Genomic DNA, 20,894 nt, shown 5'->3' with positions numbered 1-20,894 from the left:
CCCAGGCTCCTGGGCTCAGCCCCCAGGGAGGGCAGGACAGCCCAAACACCACACCGGGGTCTCACTCACCCCCAGGCTCCTGCCTTCCAGCCCGGGTGGGAGGAAAGGACAGGACACCTGTGGGGGGAAGGGGGAAGTCCATCTGGGCAGCTGGTAGAGAAAACATGGGGACAATTGTCCTGGTGACATTCACCAAGGCAATCAACATAATTACCTGGGCATTATCATTGGTATTGATTGAGGAGGCTGTCTGGGGAAACAAGAAACCGGGGTGGTGCTCTGGGGTCCCCCACCTTCCAGGGGAGATGGCCCTGGAGTCACCCACTCTGTGTGTGTGTGTACAGACTCACGTGTGTACACCTTCATGCCAGTATTGGGACTCAGGAACTTGGCGCTGACTCTTAGCTTTTCACTTGAGGCTCTTGGCTTTTTCCACTTGAGCCACAGCTCCACTACAGTTTTTTCCTTGTTAATTTCCTGCCTGGGCTGGCTTTGAGCGATCCTTAGCTCTCGGCCTCGTGGGTAGCTGGGATCCAGGTGTGTGCTTGTGGTGCTTTGGCTCAGCTAGGGCAGGGGACAGGAAAGCCTCTCCCCCTCTGGGGACTGAGCCCACGGAGCCAGAACCAAGAGGGAGAAAGCAAGCCACAACTAGACCCTGCAAATGGTGTTTACTCTGCAGAGATACAGAGATAGGAGGTGAAGGTAGGCTGGGTACAAAGTCTCCAGAGACTGGGGAGGGAAGACAGGACCAGGAGCTGGGCAGGGCAGGGTGCCCTGGGGAAATCAGGGTGGGGGAGACACCCTTCTTCTCAGGAAGGAATCCACTTTGACTCTCCAGAGCCTGGCGAGGGAGTGGGCACTAGACAGGACTTTTCCAAAGATGCTGGGCAGCAGAAGGCAGGTGGGGAGACAGGGACAGGAAGGACTGGTGGTCAGGCCCTGACTGCCCTGTGGGGACACAGAGGTGCAGGGTGGACCATGGCATGGATGGAAAGGCCCCGTTCTCCCTATGGGTGGGGCTCCAGGCGCGGGCGCTGTGTGGACACAGGAGAGGCTCCATGTGGACCAGGGTTTCTCGGCAGGCAGGCGGCCCCCGCCCCCCAGCCCCACAGACAAGGCTCTGAGCTGAAGCTCTCCAGCCATAGCCTGTGGATACAAGTAAACACAACCTGACAGACAGGAAGCACTTTCCTGCCCAGACCTCCGCCCCACCTCCCAGACTACACACAGGGCAGGGCCTCCTCCTGTGGCCTCTGTACCAGGAGGTAAACTGAGATCCAGGAAGGGGCAGGAGCTGCCCCCAGCAGGCCAGCCTTACCCCTCACCCCCCACACGCCCAGGAAGCTCTGTAGTGAGCCTGAGCCTGTGGGTCCAGCTGGGAAATGGCCAGGTGGGCAGCCCCTCCCCCACTTCCTGCCATTGTGCCTCCCCCTCCTGGGACACAGCCAAATGGCACTTGGGGAAGCAAGAGTGGAGGAGGGGCCACCTAGCCCTAGAACTTTCCACCTGTGCCCAAAGGGAAGTAACAAAGAAGCTGTCCATCCCTGTGGGGCAGCCAAGCAGAACAGGGCAGTGTGGGAGAGCGCTGGCTGGGGGGAGGGGCAGGTGGGTGAGTGGGAGGAAGCAGGGGGGGTGGGGGGAGGCAGGTGAGCGGGAGGGAGCAGGTGAGGCTGGGGGAGGGGCAGGTGAGCGTGAGGGAGCAGGTGAGGCTGGTGGGGGGGGCAGGTGAGCGGGAGGGAGCAGGTGAGGCTGGGGGAGGGGCAGGTGAGCGGGAGGGAGCAGGTGAGGCTGGTGGGGGGGGCAGGTGAGCGGGAGGGAGCAGGTGAGGCTGGGGGAGGGGCAGGTGAGCGGGAGGGAGCAGGTGAGGCTGGTGGGGGGGCAGGTGAACGGGAGGGAGCAGGTGAGGCTGGTGGGGGGGCAGGTGAACGGGAGGGAGCAGGTGAGGCTGGTGGGGCAGGTGAGCGGGAGGGAGCAGGCGGGCTGGAGGGGGTACTTGGTGGGCGGGAGCCACTGTCAGGGAAACGTGGAGCCGCAGGCACAGGCTGGTTTGATGGCTGCCAAGACACAGGTGTCTCTGCCCAGCCCCTGGGGCGGGAGGCGCCTGGGCTCAGCTCCTCAGCCCCACGGTGGAGAAGTCAGGAGGACTGCGCCAGCCTCCTGCCAGCCGCCCCCAAAGCTCAGTAGAGCTGGGTTGCTGGCAGTGCCTCCCTCCGGCCCCTGTGCACTCCGGCCCCGCAGTGTACCCCACACTTGCTTTGTGTACTTTATGCCCCCAGTATTGCATGCACACCTGTAACGCCAGTGCTCAAGAGGCTGGAGAGGGAGACGCCAACTCAGAAGAAAAGAATAGCAATAGCAACCGTAGTAATAAGAAAAGAGCAAAGCACAGTGGCTCAGGCTCGCAATCCTAGCTACTCAGGAGGCTTGAGGCTCGCCCAGCCGGGACGGAAAAGTCCAGGAGACTCCAGCTCCTAAATAACCGGCAGAAAGCTAGGCTTCAGGGCTAAGAGGTGTGGCTCGAGAGAGCACCGGCCAAACAAGCATGAGTCTGAGTTCAAGCCCTAGCGAGAGACAGAGACAGACAGACGGACAGACAGACGGACGGACGGACAGACAGTCTGGCAGCTCACACCTGTCATCCTAGCTACTCAGGAGGCTGAGATCTGAGGCTCCCAGGCTGAAGCCAGCCCTGGCAGGGAAGCCCCTGGGGTGGGGGTGGGGGAGTCGTTCAAACAGCCCCGTCCCGGGGTGGCCTGGGTGAGCTGGGTCTTCCAGCTATTGCTTAGCCAATGAGGGGAGCATGCGTTGTGTGTAGGGCAGGGATTCCTGTGGCCTCAGCATCCGGTGACAAACTGAGGCCCAGACAGAGGCAGGGGCCTGGTCCTTACCCAGATGCCCCCACCCAGGAAGCCCCTTACGAGCCTTGTGGGTTTAGCAGGGAGCTGGCCATAACCCCCGCTTCCTGCCATTGTCCTCCCTTCCTGTCACCCCCCCTCCTAGGGCATAGCCAGATGGCCCTTGGGGAAGCAGGCATGGGAGAGGGGCAGAGGAAGTGGCAGGGAAGCTCTGTCCATCCCTGCAGGGTAAGTGCTGAGTGATGGCTGAGTGGCTGCGGGGGGGGGGGGGGGGGAGGGGAGGGCTCTGATCAAAGGGCACAGTGGAAGGGGGGCTGAGTGCCTCATTTCCACCCTGGGCCCAGCGAATGTGCCTTGTACAGGACCACTTACACTGGGACCCCAGGGGCATGTCACCTCCCTGAGCCTTCCCACACCCGGGCCTCAGGCTTGCAGAGGCTCTGCTTGCTGGGCTGGAATTGGAACTCTACTATTTGAGCCAAGCCTCCAGCCCTGTTTTTGGCTGATTATTTTGGAGATGGAATCTTTTGGACTTTTTGGCCTGGGCTGGCCTCAAACCACCATCCTTGGACGGTCAGATCTCAGCCTCCTGAGCAGCTGGGACACGGGTGTGAGCCACCAGCACACAGCTTTTTTTTTTTTTTTCTTTTTTGAACTAGAGACAATATGATGTCACTAAAACGTTAAAATAAATGATCCATGGAATGAGAGATGGAGGTCAAACTTCAAAGTGCTTCTTCCTCCCTCTGTGGAAATAGAAGGGCTGCCTGGTCACTTTCCCACGGTCTGTGGACTGTTCTGGGCCCCGGGGGCCTAGGGACTTTCAGAAGCCGCAGTGGGGATGACTGTGAGCCAGCTCCCCTGGGGAATCCCTGCGGCTGGGGAAGAATGGACCACAGCAATTCTGTTCCATGAAGAAAAAGAACCGGAAGCTGGCCAGATCAGCCTCGGAGATCCTGGGGTCACCCAGCCAGCCTTCTGGCTGTCTCCCACACACACAGACAGGGTTGAGGAAGCCGGGAGTTCAACGTGGAGGTGCAGCTGCAGGGGAGCAGGGAGTCCACACCTCGGTCCTGGCAGGTCGCCTGCGGGGTCTGCTCACCCCCTGGGCCTCTGCCAGCTAATGACAGGCAGCAGTTGCCTGGCCTGGTTCAACTTGAGTGGGCACTGCCCCCAGGCCAGGCTCCCCATAGGCGAGGATGGGGGTATATCTGGGGGTCTCCAGGGAAGAGAAAAGAAAAGCCAGGCTACTAGGCTGCTGTTTGGGCAGGGTCCAGGCAGAAGAATGCTCTGGGAGCTGGGAGTGTGGCCTAGAGGTAGAGTGCTTGCCTAACATGCACAAAGCCCCTGGTTTGATTCCTCAGTACCACAAACACAGAAAAAAGACAGGAGTGGCCGGGCAGGCTGGCTTACCCTGTAATGCCAGCTGCTCAGGAGGCTGAGTTCTGAGGATCAAGGTTCAAAGCCAGCCTGGACACAAAAGGACCTGAGACTCTTATCTCCAGTTAACCTCTAGAAAACGGGAAGTGGGGCTTGGCTCAAGGGTAGGGTGGTAGCCTTGAGCTGAAGAGCTCAGGGACAGCACCGAGGCCAAGTCCATGACCCACAAAAAAAAAAAAAAAAAAAGGTCCAACCTTGGTCTCCCCGAGTTCAAGCCCCACGACCCACCAAAAAAGAACAATTCTCTGGAAGAAAGTTAGAGGATGGTTCCAAGAGAGAGAAGGAAACAGGTCCGGGGAAAGTTAAAGAGATGGGACACCTTAAATAACTTTTTACAGCCTCTGAGCTTGTCTGGTGGCTCATACCTGTAATTCCAGCTACTCAAGAGGATGAGATCTGAGGGTCAAGGTTCAAAGTCAGACTGGCACGAAAGACTATGAGATATTTATTCCCACTGAACCACTAAAAAGCCAGAAGTGGCACACACACACACGCACACACACACGCACACGCACACACACACACACACACACACACACACACACCACCTCTGAAATCCCATAAGTGTGCTGCTTCCTGGCCCCCTGCCCTCACAGCCTGTCCCTCTCTTCTCTGCAGTCACCTTGGCTTTGGGTTCCAGGAAAGACAGAACTGGCAGACAGTGTCTTTATGACTCGCAAGGAAAAGGTCAGCTGAGACTCACAGGACCGAGGACCTCAAGATGAGGGCCCTGCATACACAGAGGGGGCCACACCCTGGACTGAGCAATAGCAAGGGCAGAGACACTTCTCCAGAACTCAGATCGAGGTCAGCCAGGCCACATTTTGCCCAAGGCTGTTTGTGCACTCTGTACCTGAAATCAGGTCTGTACCCAGAAGATGGGCTCAGCACTGTCTGCCCAGGCCAGAGGATAAATCGTTCCTGCTTCTCACCAATGATTCACTCTTATCATCCTAGCTACGCAGGAGGCTGAGCTCTAAGGATGGCAGTTCAAAGCCAGCCCAGGCTCAGGCAAGTCCATGAGACTCAGATCTCCAACGAACTACCAAAAGGCCGGACATCGAGCTGTGGTTCAAGTGGTAGGGTGCCAGTCTTGAATCAAGAAGCTCAGGGACAGCGCCCAGGCCCTGAGTTCAAGCCCCAGTATCCACACACACACAAATCAACACACACACAAACATACACACATTGCCTTTTTTAATTTAAGAAGAGAGGTTACTCCAGAAAGATGACCATCTGAGAAATGTGGTCTTAAAGGGCCTGGAGCTAGAAAGCAAATTGGCTCTTTAGCAAGGGGTATGGGAACAGAGCTGATGGGATAATGGCAGCCCTGCAGCTGCCATGGGGAGTTAATGGATGCTTTGGGGGGGGAGGGGGGCTGCCAGAGCAGGTCCACTAAGAGGTGTACCCCAGATCCAGGACCAGCCCAGGTGCCGAAAGCTGCCCCCAACCCCAAGCCAAGGATCCAGTGGTGGGTAAGCTTTGCCTCCAGTGGGTGGGGCTTTGTCTCCCTTTTCTCTAGAAAGTGCTTCCAGGTAGCTTTCTCAGGACTCAATGGCTGAAACAATGGCTTCTTTGTGACCGGGGAAGAGGCCACCCCTAAGAAGCAGAAGAGCCTCAGGGAGACCACCCCACCACACACAGGTAGTGAGTGACACGTGCAGCATTCTCCTCCCTCCTCTCTGCCCTCCCAGGCCTGTCTATGTGGTGTTGGAGGGGGAGCGGCCCGAGTTCACATGGGGCTTCTGGGGGGGTTGGGGAAGAGGGTGGAGGATGTGGAAGGAGACAGCGCAGCTCCCAGGGAAGCTGTCTGTGACACGCTTGTGGGGAAGTTTTGCTGTGACGCATGAAACCGGGAGAAAACAGAAGGAGAAACCGGGAGGCAGACTGGGCATGGGGCAGGTGGCAGGTGAATCAGCGGTGACAGGGACAGGGAGTGCCGGGATCAGGGCAGCGGGTGGCCTGGGCAGATGACTCAGTGCCTCCCCTCTTCCTGGCCGGAGCCCCCAGCCCCTCTGGGGCCCAGTGAGGCTGGGGGAATCGTCTCCCCACGCGCACAGGGTCTCCCTGCTGCTGCACAACCCCTCCTGCCGCCCAGGAGGGCCAGAGGCCAAGATCTGCCACCAGGTGTGTGAGCTACCCAGCGGCCCCAGCCCAAAGGAGGGCACGCCTGGCCTGCGTGCCCCAGCTCAATGCCCTGGGCCCAGAGGCGGGGCGTCCGCAGCAGCCTGGCGGGTGGTGAGGTTTCTTTGTTCGGTGCTCTTTGTGCAGGCACTGTGGCTGGATCTCAAGCACTGCTGGTCTTTATGTTTAGAAAGGTGGGTGCTCTACTCCTTGAGCCATACCTCTGGCCTTTTTTTTTTTTTAATGCCAGGAACAGGACTTTGTAGAAGTTTTTGACTTTTTTGTTTAGCCTTGATTAAATCTCTTTCCCAGCACGCTACAGGGGGCCCTGGCACTCCCCCAGCCAGAAAAGGAGGGCACCCGAGTGGTGAGGCCGGGGGCTCACCAGACCCTCCCCAGCTTCCTGGCTTGTTTTTCTTCCTTCCTTTCTTTCTTTTCTTTTCTTTTTTTCCCCCCAATCCTGAGGCTTGAACTCAGGCTCGTACTCTAGTACTTTACTACCTGAGCCACAGCGCCATTGCCAGATGTTTTCTGTGTATGTGGTACTGAGGAGTGAGAATCAGCTTCATGCATTCTTCCTCTAGGCCACATTCCCAGCCCTATTTTTCTTTCTCTCTGTGCCTCTGTCTCTCTGTGTCTGTCTCTGTCTCTATTTTTTTTTTCTTTTTAAATCATGGGGCTTGAACTCTGGGCCTGGGCGCTGTCCCTGAGCTCTTCAGCTCAAGGCCAGCGCTCTACCATGTCAGCCACATCTCCACTTCTGGTTTTTTGGTGGCACATTGGAGATAGGAATTTTACAGACTTCAGTGTTTGGCAATCCTCAGACCTGAGTTTCCTGAGTAGCTAGGGTTCCAGGTACTAGCCAGCAGTGCCCAGCTGCTTCTCTCTGTGTCCTTCTCTGTCTGTCTCTGTCTCTCCTTGCGTCTTCCTCTGTCTCTGAATCAACTTTTTTCTTGGCTGTCTCAGCAATGCACTCAGCTTTGTTTATGTTGCTGGTGTGGGATACCCTCCGCCTCCCCTGGGCCCGAACCCTGACTGGTCCCTGGTTAGCATAAGACCTCCAGGCTAAGGAGTATGCTCCTTCAGGGTTTGGGGTTCCCTGGAAGAATCACACCTCATTAGGGAGTGTGGCCCTGGCTGGGGCCCAGGACCTCAATTAAAAACTATCAAGTGGTGTTGGCCACTCCCTCATTCACTCATTATATATGTATTTTTTCTTTTTTAGTTAACTATTGGTTTCCTGTTTTCTCTGGCCAAGGAAAAGCCTTTGTTGCATTTCTGTAAATGGTGGCAGGTGCCTGGCACCTCCGCCTCAGCTTTCTTGCCTGCTTGCTTTCCTTTCTTCATTCTGCCTGGAATCTGGGAAGCCACCCCTGGGGACAGCACAGCTACGTAACTCTGTGGGCAGGGTCATTCTTTTAAATGCTTCAAAATGTTGAACTGTCATGAGCCAGGCGGCGGCTCACAGCTGTAATCCTAGCTACTCCAGAGGCCAAGATGTGAGAATCTGCCTTGAACCCCGTCCAGACAGGGGAGGCCCTGAGACTCTTATCTTCAATAAACCACCAGAACACCAAAAATAGGGCTGTGGCCCAAGTGGTAGAGCTCTAGCCTTAAGCAAAAGAAGCTTGGGGACATTGCCCAGGCCTTGAGTTCAAGCCCCAGGACAGACAAAAAAAAAAAAAAAGAAGAAGAAGATACATTGTGTTCATAAACTGCTTTATTGTTAAACTCAGGGTCTTGAGCACATAGGCAAATAGTCTACCACTGAGCCTGGCAACTCTCCCCCCCCCCCTCTCTCTCTCTCTCTCTCTCTCACACACACACACACACACACACACACACACACCAAACCTTGTTAGTTTTGGGGATATGGCTTGGAGCATAATCATGATGTAAACAAGGTCATGTTCAAAACCCCTGAAGCTTAGGACCTGAACCCTGATGTGCTGGTCAACAAAGCCAAAGGGTGGCAGCCCTAACAAACTCCAGGCATGTTCAAGTTTATTTACAAGTTCATTTCACTGGCTCCACCCAGAGAGAAATTGGAAAGCCCACAGGGCAGGGCCTTAGGCTGGCGGTGGGAATTCTGGCTAGCAGGAGCCAGTCGGACTTGTCGGGGAGCCAGGCAGGTGCAGAGCGACTGTGGGGTGAAGAGGGAGGGGAAAATTCTGGGTGTTTATGTCCACTGAAACCAACAAAGAAACCTCAGCCAGATGGCGCCTACCTAGGCCACACCCCCACCCTCGGAGGGCTGCTCCACATCCAGGAGGAGTTGGGGAGTCAGGCTGGGCGGGCTGGGGTGTCTCCCCGCACCGCTGGGCCAGCCAGAGCCAGCACTGGCGCTGGCCGGCGTTGCCCTCTGCTGCTCGCCTGTGGGAATTGCAGCAGCTCTGTTCCACCATGGTTGACTCTGTGTGTGTGTGTGTGTGTGTGTGTGTGTGTGTGTGTGTGTGTGTGTGTGTGTGTGTGTGTGTGTGCTGGTCTTGGGGCTGGAACTCGGGGTCTGGGAGCTGTCCCTGAGCTTTTCTGTTCAAGGATAGCTAGCATTGTACCACTTAAGACACACAGCTCCACTCCTGGCTTTTTGATGGTAAATGGGAGATAAGAGTCTTATGGACTTTCCTGCCCAGGCTGGCTTCAACCCGGGATCCCAGACCTCAGGCTCCTGAGTTGCGAGGATGACAAGGGCGAGCCACCAGGGTGGGGCCAAAAGAGATTTTGAAGGTGGAAGGGTGTGGAGGCAGAGTTGCACTGGGGAGCCAAGGCGACCCCTACACTGGCTGCCTCCGTGGTAGGCGTGGAAAGGAAAATCCATTCAGTGCTGGGTGCCAGGCCGCCTGGTGGGCAGGGGTCACCAGTAGTTGTGGATGTGCAGCGAGGCAGTGCAGACTTGGGTGTCTCTGGGGAGGGTGTGTCAGGGGCATCCTGGGAGGGGCCAGGGCCAGGGCCAGGGCCAGGGTGGAACAGGTGCCCTTCTCACTTGGGCACCCTCTTGTGGAGAGAGGCAGGGCGGATGCACACCACACCCCCTCCCTCGTTTAGACCAGTAGATTCAGAGCCTGGGAGCAGCAGAAGAGGCCTCCAGACTGGTGCTTATCCAGGGCAGGAGGGGAGCGGGCATGTGAGTGAGGAGGGGAGGCAGCTCTGGGTCCCCCCTGCTGACACCCCAAGCCCTTCCACCCCCAGGGGAGAAAGAGGCTTACAGGGCGCTCTGGGAAGGAGGGAGTTGAGGGAATGAAGATGGGCATCCAGAAGGAGAGGGAGGCCCAGAGACTAAAGGGAAGCTACGTGCTAGGGCTCAGGCCTGTAATCCCAGTGACTCAGATGGGCTCTGAGGGTCATGTTCAAAGCCAGCCAGTTCACTCATCCAACGAACCACCCAAAAGCTAGAAACAGAGCTGTGGTTCAACTGGTAAGGCACAAGCCTTGAGCAAAAAAAAAAAAAAAAAGCTCAGGGACAGTGCCTAAGCCCTGAGTTCGAGCTCCGGGACTGGCACACGTGCACACACATACTTACACATATAAGCATAATAATCATAATAAAGGAAAAGGAAGCAAGGCTAGATGGGGACTGAGGTGAGGTCCAGGCAGAGGGAAGGGGGGTGCGGTGGGGGGGGCTCTGAAGGCTGAGATCAGGGAAAGCCCAGAAACAAGGCCCATGGACTCGGGGTGAGGCTCCAGGCTGGGTTCCCCTGGCCAGGTGGAGAACAGGAAGAATCCAGGCCTGGGCGGGCCTGGTTTATGGCTCCCAGTGAAACCTGGCCAGGAGGAAGAAGTTTCGGGGGGGGGGGGGGCAGAGCACCCCTCCCAGCCTGGTGACAGCCCAGGGCCTGAGGATCATCAACTCGCAGCCCCATCAGGGCCTGGCACACTGGAATCCCACTTCCCACAGGGGGCAGATTGCCAGGACATGGAGGACTAGAAATACACACCACGCCCACCCGCCCGGGAACTCATCCGCTGACCGGAAACAGACAGGTGTGGGGCACTGAAGCCTCCCCAACCGGTTCTGCTGCTTGCCTGGCCCTCAGGAGCCTCAAGCCACGTGGGAGAGGTCCGAACCAGAGCCAGGCCAGGCCCACCCTGAGGCCCAGGCTTGCTAGACGCTCTAAGAGGAACCCCAACTCCCTCAGGTGACCCCAGATTCCCAGATCTGCTGCCTCCTGCCCCCCCACACTGCAAAGAACACACAAATCTTGGCCTCCCCAACATACACGTGCATGCAACCTTCTGTGGTACCCCACCAACATAAACACTTGTCGCCATTTTGTTTTAAACTAAACCCTCAAGAAAAGGAAAAGTAGAGGCTGGGGATTTTGCTTCGTGGAAGAATACTTCCCTACGAGTGCCAGGCCTGGGCACCACAAAACTAAATTAGATAAATAAATAAATGTCCAGAAAGGCCCAGGTTTAATCCTTCACTTAGCTTGGTCAACTAGTGCCTGTGTCTCTTTTTCCTCCTCTGTATCTAAAACTAGTGAAAGACACTACCAAGCTGGGTGCCCATGGTTCATGCTTGTAATCCTAGCTATTGAGGAAGCTGGAATTGGCCGGGCATGGTTCAAGGCCAGCCCAGGCAGAAAAGTCCAAGAGAAGGATGCTTAATTCCAATAACCAGTAAAAAATATAAAACAGAAGTAGAGCTGTGGCTCACGTGGTAGAGCAGTAGCATTTAAGGAAGGGAAAAAAAAAAAAAAAAAAACCTCAGGGACAATGACCAGGATCTGAGAAAAGAGAGAGACAGAGAGACAGAGTGAGACAGAGACACAGCGAGACAGAGAGAGGATGCCGTATCATTGGAGTGACAGTTCCATGAATCTTAACAAATGTAAAACTTCTGTGTCTTGACGTAGAAGACAACCTAAAAATGGTTAAAGCTAAGCCAGAACATTGGAGAAAATCGTTGTAAACGTATAAACAAATGTGATTAACACTCAGACCATTTACAGGAATTCTATAAATTACTCACAAAAGGTTAAACAAGTCAGTAGGAAACACACAGGGCTGGGTGCGGCCACTCCAGCCTGTAACCCTAGCTATGGAGGGAGGAGGAGGTCAGGGATTGCAGCTCTGAGGCCAGCCCAGACATAAAACGTTCACAAGACTCCATCTTAAGCAATGGCTACGCGCAGTGGTGCAAACCTGTCACCCCAGGTGCAAACAGAACAAACAGGAGGATCGAAGTCCAGTCTGGTCCAGCCCTGAAGTGAGGCCTTGCCTTAAAAAAAACCAACACAGAAAGAACTGCAAGAGTGGTTCAAATGTACAGCACCTGCTTTGCAATAGAGAGGCCTTAAGTTCCGACCCACTGAGAGAAAGACAGACAGACAGACAGACAGAGACAGAGAGACATAAAGAGGCAGAGACAGAGAGACAGAGAAGGAAAGAAAAAGAAAGGCAGGAAAACTCTGTGGAGGTCTGATTACCATCACTAATAACCCGAACAATGCAAGATAAAAGAGTTAAATTCCACTTGACACCAGAGTGACAAATCGTCAGTAACAACAAAAATCTGAGACAGGTGTGGTGACACATCCTTGAAATCCCAACCCTCAGCAGAATGAGTAAGAGAATCCCAATGTTCAGACTAGCGTGGACTACATAGAAAGATTCTATCTCAAAAATAAAAACATGGGGGGGGAAACCAAGAGGGGGTGGGGGGGAGGGTAATGGGACCAAGACATGTGAAAGGGTATCAATGTATGTGAATTCATGCACCTTCTATCTGGCAAATATGTAACCCTTTTATTAAATACAATAAAAAAATTAAAACATATATATATATATATATATATATATATATATATATATATATATATAGAGAGAGAGAGAGAGAGAGAGAGAGAGAGAGGAGAGAGAGAGAGAGAGAGAGAGAGAGAGAGAGAGAGCGCCAGTCCTGGACTGGAACTCGGGGCCTGAGCACTGTCCTTGGACTTTCTCAAGGCTAGAGCTCTACCACTTGAGCCTCAGCACCACTTCTGGCTTTTTTCTATGTATGTGGTACTGAGGAATTGAACCCAGGTCTTTGTGCATGCAAGGCAAGCACTCTACCACTAGGCCAAAAAAAAATACTTGTGTGTGTGCGTGTGTGTGCATGTGTGTGTGTGTGTGTGCGCGCGCGTGTGTATTTTTTGGAACGCTTCAGGTCAGTCCAAAGGGGCTCCCCCCATCATCTTTACCACTGCTGAGCCGCTGGAAGTCACCCCCAGGTGCCGAGAGGAAGTCAGCTGCCAGCTGGTACTGGGCGTCTCTGTCCAGTGACCCTCCCCAGCCCAGCCTCAGCCCAGCAGAGGCTGAGATCTTCCCATCACACTTGAAGCCAGCCCCGGGAAGGGATGTCTGGGGGGCCCGACATGGGGGCCTGGCCTCTCCAGCTGAGTAAAGCAGCTCAGGACCTGAGTTCAGGCCTCCATCCCCAAGATGCTCACATCCACCTTAGCCTCCGTAACAGGCCCGTGGGGTTCCACTCCTGCGTGTTGCCTGTGTGCCAGTCTTGGGGCTTGAACTTAGGCCTGGAAGCCGTTTCTGAGGCTTTCCACTGAAGGCTGGTGCTCTGCCTCTTGAGCAACGCCTCCACTCCCAGCTCTTTGAGGGCTCGTTGGAGAACTTGGGAGCCCCACGAAGGTTTCTGTGTGCGCTGGCTCTGGCCCGCAGTCCTCAGCGCTCAGCCTCCTGAGTAGCTGGGATGGCAGGCGTGAGCCACCACCGTGCCTGGCTTGGATTTCTTTCTCCCTCTCTGCAGAAATGGGGGTGAACCCGGTCTCGTGCGGCTGGACAGGCGCTGGACTGCTGGGCTGCACCGCAGCCCAGGGCTTTTGCTTTCGCCCGTGCCCATGTGGGCATGGAGCGGGCGCATGAGTGGACGCTGGCTTCGCTGGGGGACGTGGCTCCCTCCCCCCCGCCCGGGCAGCCGGGCCCCTCAGCACTGAGACCGCTGTGGCTCAGGGCTCAGGACACCCCACAGCTGGTTTTGGACACAAGGCCGGGGTCACCCGTGCCTGAGTCACCTCTGATAGAACGCTATCTTAAATCAACTTCTGTCTCCTTAGACTACAGCCACTTTGTTTAACTTTGTACTGTTTGGAGGAAGATATGATAAGGTCCTGTGGCTTAAATAAACTCAGAGTCCTGAGGGCACTCCCCTCCCCAGCTCCTTGAGCCCTGGATGCACTAGACCCTGCACAGCTTGCCCCCAACTCAGCCTCCATCTCCTTCCCCCTCCTCCCCTAGCCCTCTTCCTCCCCTCTCCCTCCCTCCCTCTTCTTCCCCCTCCCTCCTCCTCTTCCCCCTTCCCTCCCTTCTCCTCTTCCTCCTCTTTTGTGGCAGTCCAGGGCTTGATCTCAGAGTCAGACACATTGTCCCTGAACTTTTCCTTTGCTCCCGCCTAGTGCTCTACCACTTGAGCCACAGCTCCACTTTCAGCTTTTTGTTAATTAATTGAAGATAAGCGAGCCTCATGGAAGCTCCTGCCTGGGCTGGCTTCAAACCTACATCCTCAGATCTCAGCCCCCCGAGGAGCTAGGATGACAGGTGAGAGGCTTTCCTCCTAAGCCTCCCAGTCTGAAGACGGGCTATCCTACCACTCAATCAGGGGCATGCCCACGCCAGGAGCACCACTGACTTCCACTGGGGGTGGCTGGACCAGTGTAACAATGTAACAACTGCTATAATTCTGTTGACACAGTGTGAAGGGATCTCCATTCATGGATCAGCTGAGCCAAGGCCATCACCAAAGGTTATAAACCCTAGATTCCATTGATATTGCTTCCCTGAATTGACAGTTTCCCCATGGAGAGCCAACTGGAAGCTGTCAGGGGTAAGGCCGGGCTATGGCTGGGAGGGAAGTGGGGACAGAACAGGATATCCTGCCCCTGGCACTGTGCCACACTTTTATGAGCTGTCACCCTTCTTCTTTCCCGGGGAAAGGGCACTCAGCCTCACTGTAGGTCTCTTTGGTTTTTGCTTTATTCTTTTCTAGCTCTTTAGTCAGTCATGAAGCTTGAACTCAGAGCCGGGGCGCTGTCCAGGCACTTTCATTCTACCACTTGAGCCACAGCTCTACTTCCTGCTCTTTGGTGGTCCATTGGAGATAATGGCTTTCCTGTGGCACTCAGTTCTCTACCCCTCAGGAGAGCTAGGATGGCAGGCATGAGATCAACTCCTCATTCACACACACACACACACACAGAGGCTGTACCAGTTCAACAGGAACACTTCCTCAAGGACTGAGTCACCACACTTACCCCATACACACACCTCATGCCCGGCCACCACCTGGCCTGTCCACCATAACCCACTGGAGCCCCGAAGTCCTTGGACCCTGCCCACTCCTCTCCCTCCCCTGAGACTGCAGGCTGGCTGGGAGGGAGTAGGGGAGCCTGGGCTGCAGGGCAGCAGAGAAGGGAGCTGAGCGGGCCCCGGGGAGAAGTGGACACTGGGCCCGAGGCTACTTCACGAGGGGGCCACAGGCACAGGCTGACCTGGCTGCAGGCGCTTTTCCTTCTGCACCTGCTTGGTTGGCCTTTTGCTTCTGGGACTCTCTCAGCCCAATCTCTGGACTCAGCAACGCAGAGCTCACACACAGCACCAGCGGCAGGGGGCACCTTCCCTCGCGCATGCGTGTGTGTGTGTGTGTGTGTGTGTGTGTGTGTGTGTGTGTGTGTGTGTGTGTGTGAACTGGGGCGGGAACTCAGGCCCTCCCACTCCACTCTCTCAGCTTTTTCACCCCTGGCTAGCACTCCACCACTTGAGCCACACCTTCCCCTACGCCTTTGGCTGGCTCACTGGAGATAAGAGCCTCCCACTCTTACTGCCCACGTTGGCCTTGAACTTGGATCTTGGGTAGCGGGGGTGACGGGCGGCTGGCTGCTTCCATTTCTTGGCCACTGTGAATAGCTACAACAAGCCCAGGAAAGCGGGAGCCTCTGCTGCAGACTGACTTCCTGTCCTCCAGGTCTGTCTCTCAGTGGGCTTCTCAGGAGCACTTTCCTTAATCCTCTCCGCCCCAGCCAGGGGGACCGGGTTCCCCACATCCTCACCACTCCTTTTACACACTTGCTGCTCTAAGTGGAGTGAGAGGTGGTCTATGCCCTGGTTTGGGGTTCCCTCGCCCAGTTTTTTCTTCAGCCAGCCCCTCTCCTTTGGTTCGATGATCCGTTTCTAAGACCCACAGGAGATACCAGGCTGAACGCGCCTGGCACCCTGCCTGGAGCCAAAGTCTTATTTGCCAAGTCCTTGAAGTTTGGCCCCTGGGCAAGAAGTTGGGTTCTGTTTGCCTCTGTGAGCAGCCTTGCCCAGCAGGCGCAAAAGCCAGGCACCTCTTCCTGCCCAGCCCCCCCTACTCCCTCCCCGGGACTGGGCAGAGGCCTTCTCCTGAGGTGGGCTAACTGGGCAATCTCCTGGCCCAAGGGCACGGAGGCATGGTCAGGGTTCCATCTACCTGCCCACCGCTGTGTCCCCACCTCATTTCCCACACCTCACATTTGCATTCCCTGCCCAGGTTGTTTTCTGCCTAGAGCAATCCTGGAAGGTGAGTCACGGAGACATCAGTTTCTTGACTTGAAATAGAAGGAAGCCAGGCGCCAGCGCCCACACCTGTAATCGCAACTACTCGGGAGGCTGAGGTCTGAGGATGGTGGTTTGAAGCCAGCCCAGGAAGGAGATCCATGAGCCTCCTGTCTCCATGAACCACCAGAACACCCAGAAGTGCAGCTGGCGCTCATGTGGTCCAGCACTGACCTTGAGGAATAAAAGCTAAGGGACAGTGCCCAGGGCCCACGTTTAAGCCCTATGACGGGCACAGAAATAAACTGGTAAAGAAATGGAAGGCAAATGAGGTTAGAAGCTAAGTGACTGTGCCCCACCCTGGCTGGTTGGCATTCTCACCAAAGCCCAGGCAGGGGGGGAAGGGGACACCTGTTATCTGGTCCAAAGCCACGCCCTTTGTCCTGAAGAGTGTAATTAAGGTCAGTATTCCAACCAAGAGACCCTGACTGCGCCAACTTCCTCCACAGCGGCCCCCACCCTGCGGGACTGAGGGCTCTGCCCGGCACTCCCAGTCCTGTCCCAGCCCCAGCCCTTTGCCCTAGGAAGAAGGGTGACCCTGGTTTCTATGCATCTCTGCCCTGTTTATGTCCCGCACCTGCTGCCAGGGCTGGAGCTCTCGTGCTGAAGGCATTGTCTGCAAACGGCATGTGATTTGAGAGGTGTGAGGCCACCCGGAAACCCCGTGGCTTCTCTTCTTCAGTTTCTGCTGCTTTCTCAGGGATCCCTTGGTTTCTGCTCTCTTGGCAAACATGAACTGAGAGGGTCCGCAGACTCCGTTCCACAGGCAGTGGCACAAGTGTCACTAAGACAATGAAAGCTCCAGCACCCAGCATTGTTCCTGGTGTTCGGTTGGCAGAAGCAAATAACTTTTGCCCATTCTGGAATATTCTAGCAGCGCTAGCCTTGAGCTGAAGAGCTCAGGGACAGCACCCAGGCCCAGAACTCAAGTCCCACGATCGACAAAAAAAAAAAAAGTTCTCAACTATCTCCAAAATAACTAGCAAAAAGCTGGGCTGGAGGTATGACTCAAATGGCAGAGCACCTTCTGAGTAAGCTGGGCAAGCACAAAGCCCTGAGTTCCAATCCTGAAGGTAAACGCCTATAATCCTGGCTACTCAGGAGGCAGAAGCGGAAGAATCTGAGCAGTCTGAGGCTAGCCAGGCAATAGTCTGAGACCCTCCCTGAAAAGCAAAATAAGGAGGACTGAGATTACTTGCATAGCATGTTTGAGGGTCTGAGTTCAATACCCACTGCAACTACTACTACTTCTAAGAACAATAACAATAAGCAAAAGATGGGGTGTGACTAACGTGGAAGAAGGCTGGTAATCTGCAGTACCACAGAGGAAGGGGACAGGATGGCCATTGTGGGGAACAAAATCTGCTGGGAGAGGAGCCACACGACAACTAGAATGTCCTGCAGAGAGGAGGGGGGCCGGTAGAGGGGACAGCAGTGACAGTGATGCATACCCAACCTTTGGCATCTAAGAGCCAAACCAGGCAGCCCAGCACCGCTGGGTCCCCAGTGAAGAGAGCACCAGGGCAGGACAGAAGGGACAAAACCAGCAGGATCACCAGGCCAACCCCAAGGCTGGCAACGACTGGGCAGGAGGGCCCAAAGCAGATCAAGAGCTTTGTAGAAGTTTCTCACTTAAAAAAAAAAAAATCCTTTTTTGCCTGGATGAAATCTCTTTCCAGGCCCTCACAAGGGAGGGCCGGGCACTCACTCAGACAGAAAAGGAGGGGGGCCTGGGCTCTGAGACGCCAAGGGGCGTCAAGGAGGGGTGGCCGAAGGCAGCTCAACCCGGCCTCCTGGTTCTCTAACCACACGGGAGCTGCAGAGGGTTTGTTTTGTTGTTGTTGTTTGTTTGTTTTTTAAATTTCCAGGGCTTCTCTGTAGCCGCTTTTCCGCTCAGGACTGAGCCACAGCTCCACTTCTGGGTTTTGCAGGGTACTTTCCTGCCTGGCCTGGCTCCCAGCTGGGAGCCTCGGATCTCAGCCCCCTGGGCAGCTAGCACCGCAGACCTGAGCCACAGGCGCGGGCTCGGGGGCCACTGTGGGCGGCCTCTGCGGTCCTGGCTCCCGAGTTCACCGCCTCTAAGGTGGCCTAGGGGAGGCCAGGCCCGATCCAGGCCGGCCGGGCGCAGAGGCCCCATTGTCCACAGCAGGTGCCTCTCGGGGCTCAGGCTTCAGCCGTCCCCTTAGGCCAAGGTTGAGGCCACGCCCCCAGTGGCTCCGCCCACTAACGGCTGTCGGGAGTGGACGGTCCCACAGCTCGGCCTCGCCCATTGGCCCGTTGTCCTGAGCGGGCGGCCCCGCCCCCGCGGGCTCCGCCCATCGACCTTGCAGGTGGTCGGCCCCGCCCACCCCGCGGTCCAGGTGGCCCGGCCCCGCCCCCCCAGCCGCCCGCGGGCGGGGCAGGTGAGGCGGCGGGAGCGGGAGGCCGGGCCCTTCCTTCGGGATTTTGCTCCCCTAGTCCACGAAGCCCCCCGCCCCTCTCCCCGGCTTGGCCCAGGGGACCCGTCTGTGAGTCTCGGGGCCCCGGAGCCAGGAGGTGAGGATGCAGACCCCGCCCTCCCCGGGCCCCCGGCGGCCGGGAGGCGGGGTCCGCGTCGCGGTCCCCGTCCCGGGAGGGCGTGGCTCCGCCCCTCCCGCCGCCCCCGCCCCCGTGGGGCGCGGGGCGCCCGGCTGAGCCCGACCCGCCCGCCCCGGCCGGGCCCGGGCAGTGTCGCTGCGGACGGAGCCGCGAGCGCAGCCGGGCGAGCGCGCGGTGGGCCGCTACGCGCCCGGGCGCTCCCACTCCGGTCCGCGCGTCCGCCCGTCCGTCCGTCCGTCCGCCCGTCCGCCCCGCGCACCCCGAGCGCGCCCGCCCAGCCGCCATGTCCATGGGCCTGGAGCTGGCGGGCACGGCGCTGGCCGCGCTGGGCTGGCTGGGCGCCATCGTGAGCTGCGCGCTGCCCATGTGGCGCGTGTCGGCCTTCATCGGCAGCAGCATCATCACGGCGCAGATCACCTGGGAGGGGCTGTGGATGAACTGCGTGGTGCAGAGCACGGGGCAGATGCAGTGCAAGGTGTACGACTCGCTGCTGGCGCTGCCGCAGGACCTGCAGGCGGCCCGCGCGCTCATGGTGGTGGCCATCCTGCTGGACGCCTTCGGGCTGCTCGTGGCCCTGGTGGGCGCGCAGTGCACCAACTGCGTGGAGGACGAGACGGCCAAGGCCAAGATCACCATCGTGGCGGGCGTGCTCTTCCTGCTGGCCGCGCTGCTCACGCTGGTGCCCACGTCCTGGTCGGCCAACACCATCGTCCGCGACTTCTACAACCCGCTGGTGCCCGAGTCGCAGAAGCGCGAGCTGGGCGCGGGGCTCTACGTGGGCTGGGCGGCCGCCGCCCTGCAGCTGCTGGGCGGCGCGCTGCTCTGCTGCTCCTGCCCGCCGCGCGACAAGTACGCGCCCGCCAAGGTCCTCTACTCGACGGCGGCGCGCTCCGCCGGGCCGGCCGCGGGCCCCGCCTACGACCGCAAGGACTACGTGTGAGTCCGGGCCGGCCGCGCGCCCCGCGCCGCCCCGCGCCCCGCGCCGCCCCGCGCCGAGCCCTCCGCGCCCGCCCGCCCGCCCGCCCGCCGCGTCTTGCCAGCCCCAAGCCGCCGTCTGCTCCGACGCGGGGCCCTGGTGCTTTCCAATAAAGTCTGTCTCATTTTGCAATCGCTGCTGCCCGGCGCCTCCTTGTCCCGCTGCCCGCGCGGGTCCCGGGGCTGGGGAGGAAGCGGGGCGGGGGCGCAGCCGAGCCACCTGCCCGCCGCGCTGGGGGACGCAGGGCCCTCGCCAGGCTTCGGGGAGTCCCGTCCACAAAGCCCCGAGGGACGCTGCCCGCCGTGGACGGCCGTGGTGTGCACGGCGTGGGGTGTGGACGGCGTGGGGTGTGCACGGCGTGGGGTGTGGACGGCCGTGGTGTGCACGGCGTGTGGTGTGGACACCGTGTGGTGTGGACAGTCCGCGGTATGGACGGTATGGGGTGTACACGGCGTGTGGTGTGGACGGCCGTGGTGTGCACAGCGTGTGGTGTGGACGGTCCACGGTGTGGATGGCATGGGGTGTGGATGGCCCGTAGTGTGGACGGCGTGTGGTGTGGACACCGTGTGGTGTGGACGGTCCGCGGTATGGACGGTGTGGGGTGTGCACGGCGTGGGGTGTGGACGGCGTGTGGTGTGGACGGCATGTGGTGTGGACACCGTGGGGTGTGGATGGTCCGAGGTGTGCACGGCGTGTGATGTGGACGGCGTGTAGTGTGGACGGCGTGTGGTGTAGACGGCCCGTGGTGTGGATGGTCCATGGTGTGGACGGCCCGTGGTGTGGACGGCGTGTGGTGTGAATGGCGTATGGTGTGGACGGCCCGTGATGTGGACGGCCCATGGTGTGGACGGCGTGGGGTGTGGACGGCGTGTAGTGTGGACGGCCCGCGGTGTGGACGGCGTGGGGTGTGGACAGCCTGTGATGTGGACGGCGTGTGGTGTGGACGGCTTGTGGTGTGGACGGCCCGCGGTGTGGACGGCGTGGGGTGTGGACAGCCTGTGATGTGGACGGCGTGTGGTGTGGACGGCTTGTGGTGTGGACGGCCCGCGGTGTGGACGGCGTGGGGTGTGGACGGCCCGTGGTGTGGACGGCGTGGGGTGTGGACGGTGTGTGGTGTGGACGGCTTGTGGTGTGGACGGCCCGCGGTGTGGACAGCGTGGGGTGTGGACGGCCCGTGGTGTGGACGGCGTGGGGTGTGGAGGGTGTGTGGTGTGGACGGCGTGGGGTGTGCACGGCCCGCAGTGTGGACGGCCCGTGGTGTGGACGGCGTGTGGTGTGGACAGCCCGTTGTGGTGTGGACGTTCTGTGGTGATGAGCGGGCTCCGTGTGGCCCCTTCCCCACTTGGCCCTTCCCC

General features: G+C 58.0%; 1 protein-coding gene across 1 annotated transcript; it reads left to right on the top strand.

Annotated features, from left to right (window-relative positions):
* The first annotated feature begins 18,631 nt into the window (after positions 1-18,631).
* On the top strand, positions 18,632-19,671 carry Cldn3 (claudin 3). Its single transcript, XM_090324414.1, has one exon. The coding sequence runs from the start codon at positions 18,847-18,849 to the stop codon at positions 19,501-19,503; it is 657 nt and encodes a 218-aa protein (XP_090180540.1). The 5' UTR covers positions 18,632-18,846; the 3' UTR covers positions 19,504-19,671.
* Positions 19,672-20,894: the final 1,223 nt, after the last annotated feature.

Source organism: Megascapheus bottae, chromosome 34, assembly GCF_031878675.1.
Source record: "Megascapheus bottae isolate mThoBot1 chromosome 34, mThoBot2.hap1, whole genome shotgun sequence".
In the NCBI taxonomy this organism is placed as follows: Eukaryota; Metazoa; Chordata; class Mammalia; order Rodentia; family Geomyidae; genus Megascapheus; species Megascapheus bottae.
Note: the sequence above shows the minus strand (reverse complement) of the source record. Positions and strands in the feature narration are given on the sequence as shown.

What these genes read in the sequence shown, in the direction of transcription:
- Cldn3 (XM_090324414.1), top strand. Translation starts at nt 18,847, where the DNA reads ATGTCCATGGGCCTGGAGCTGGCGGGCACGGCGCTGGCCGCGCTGGGC.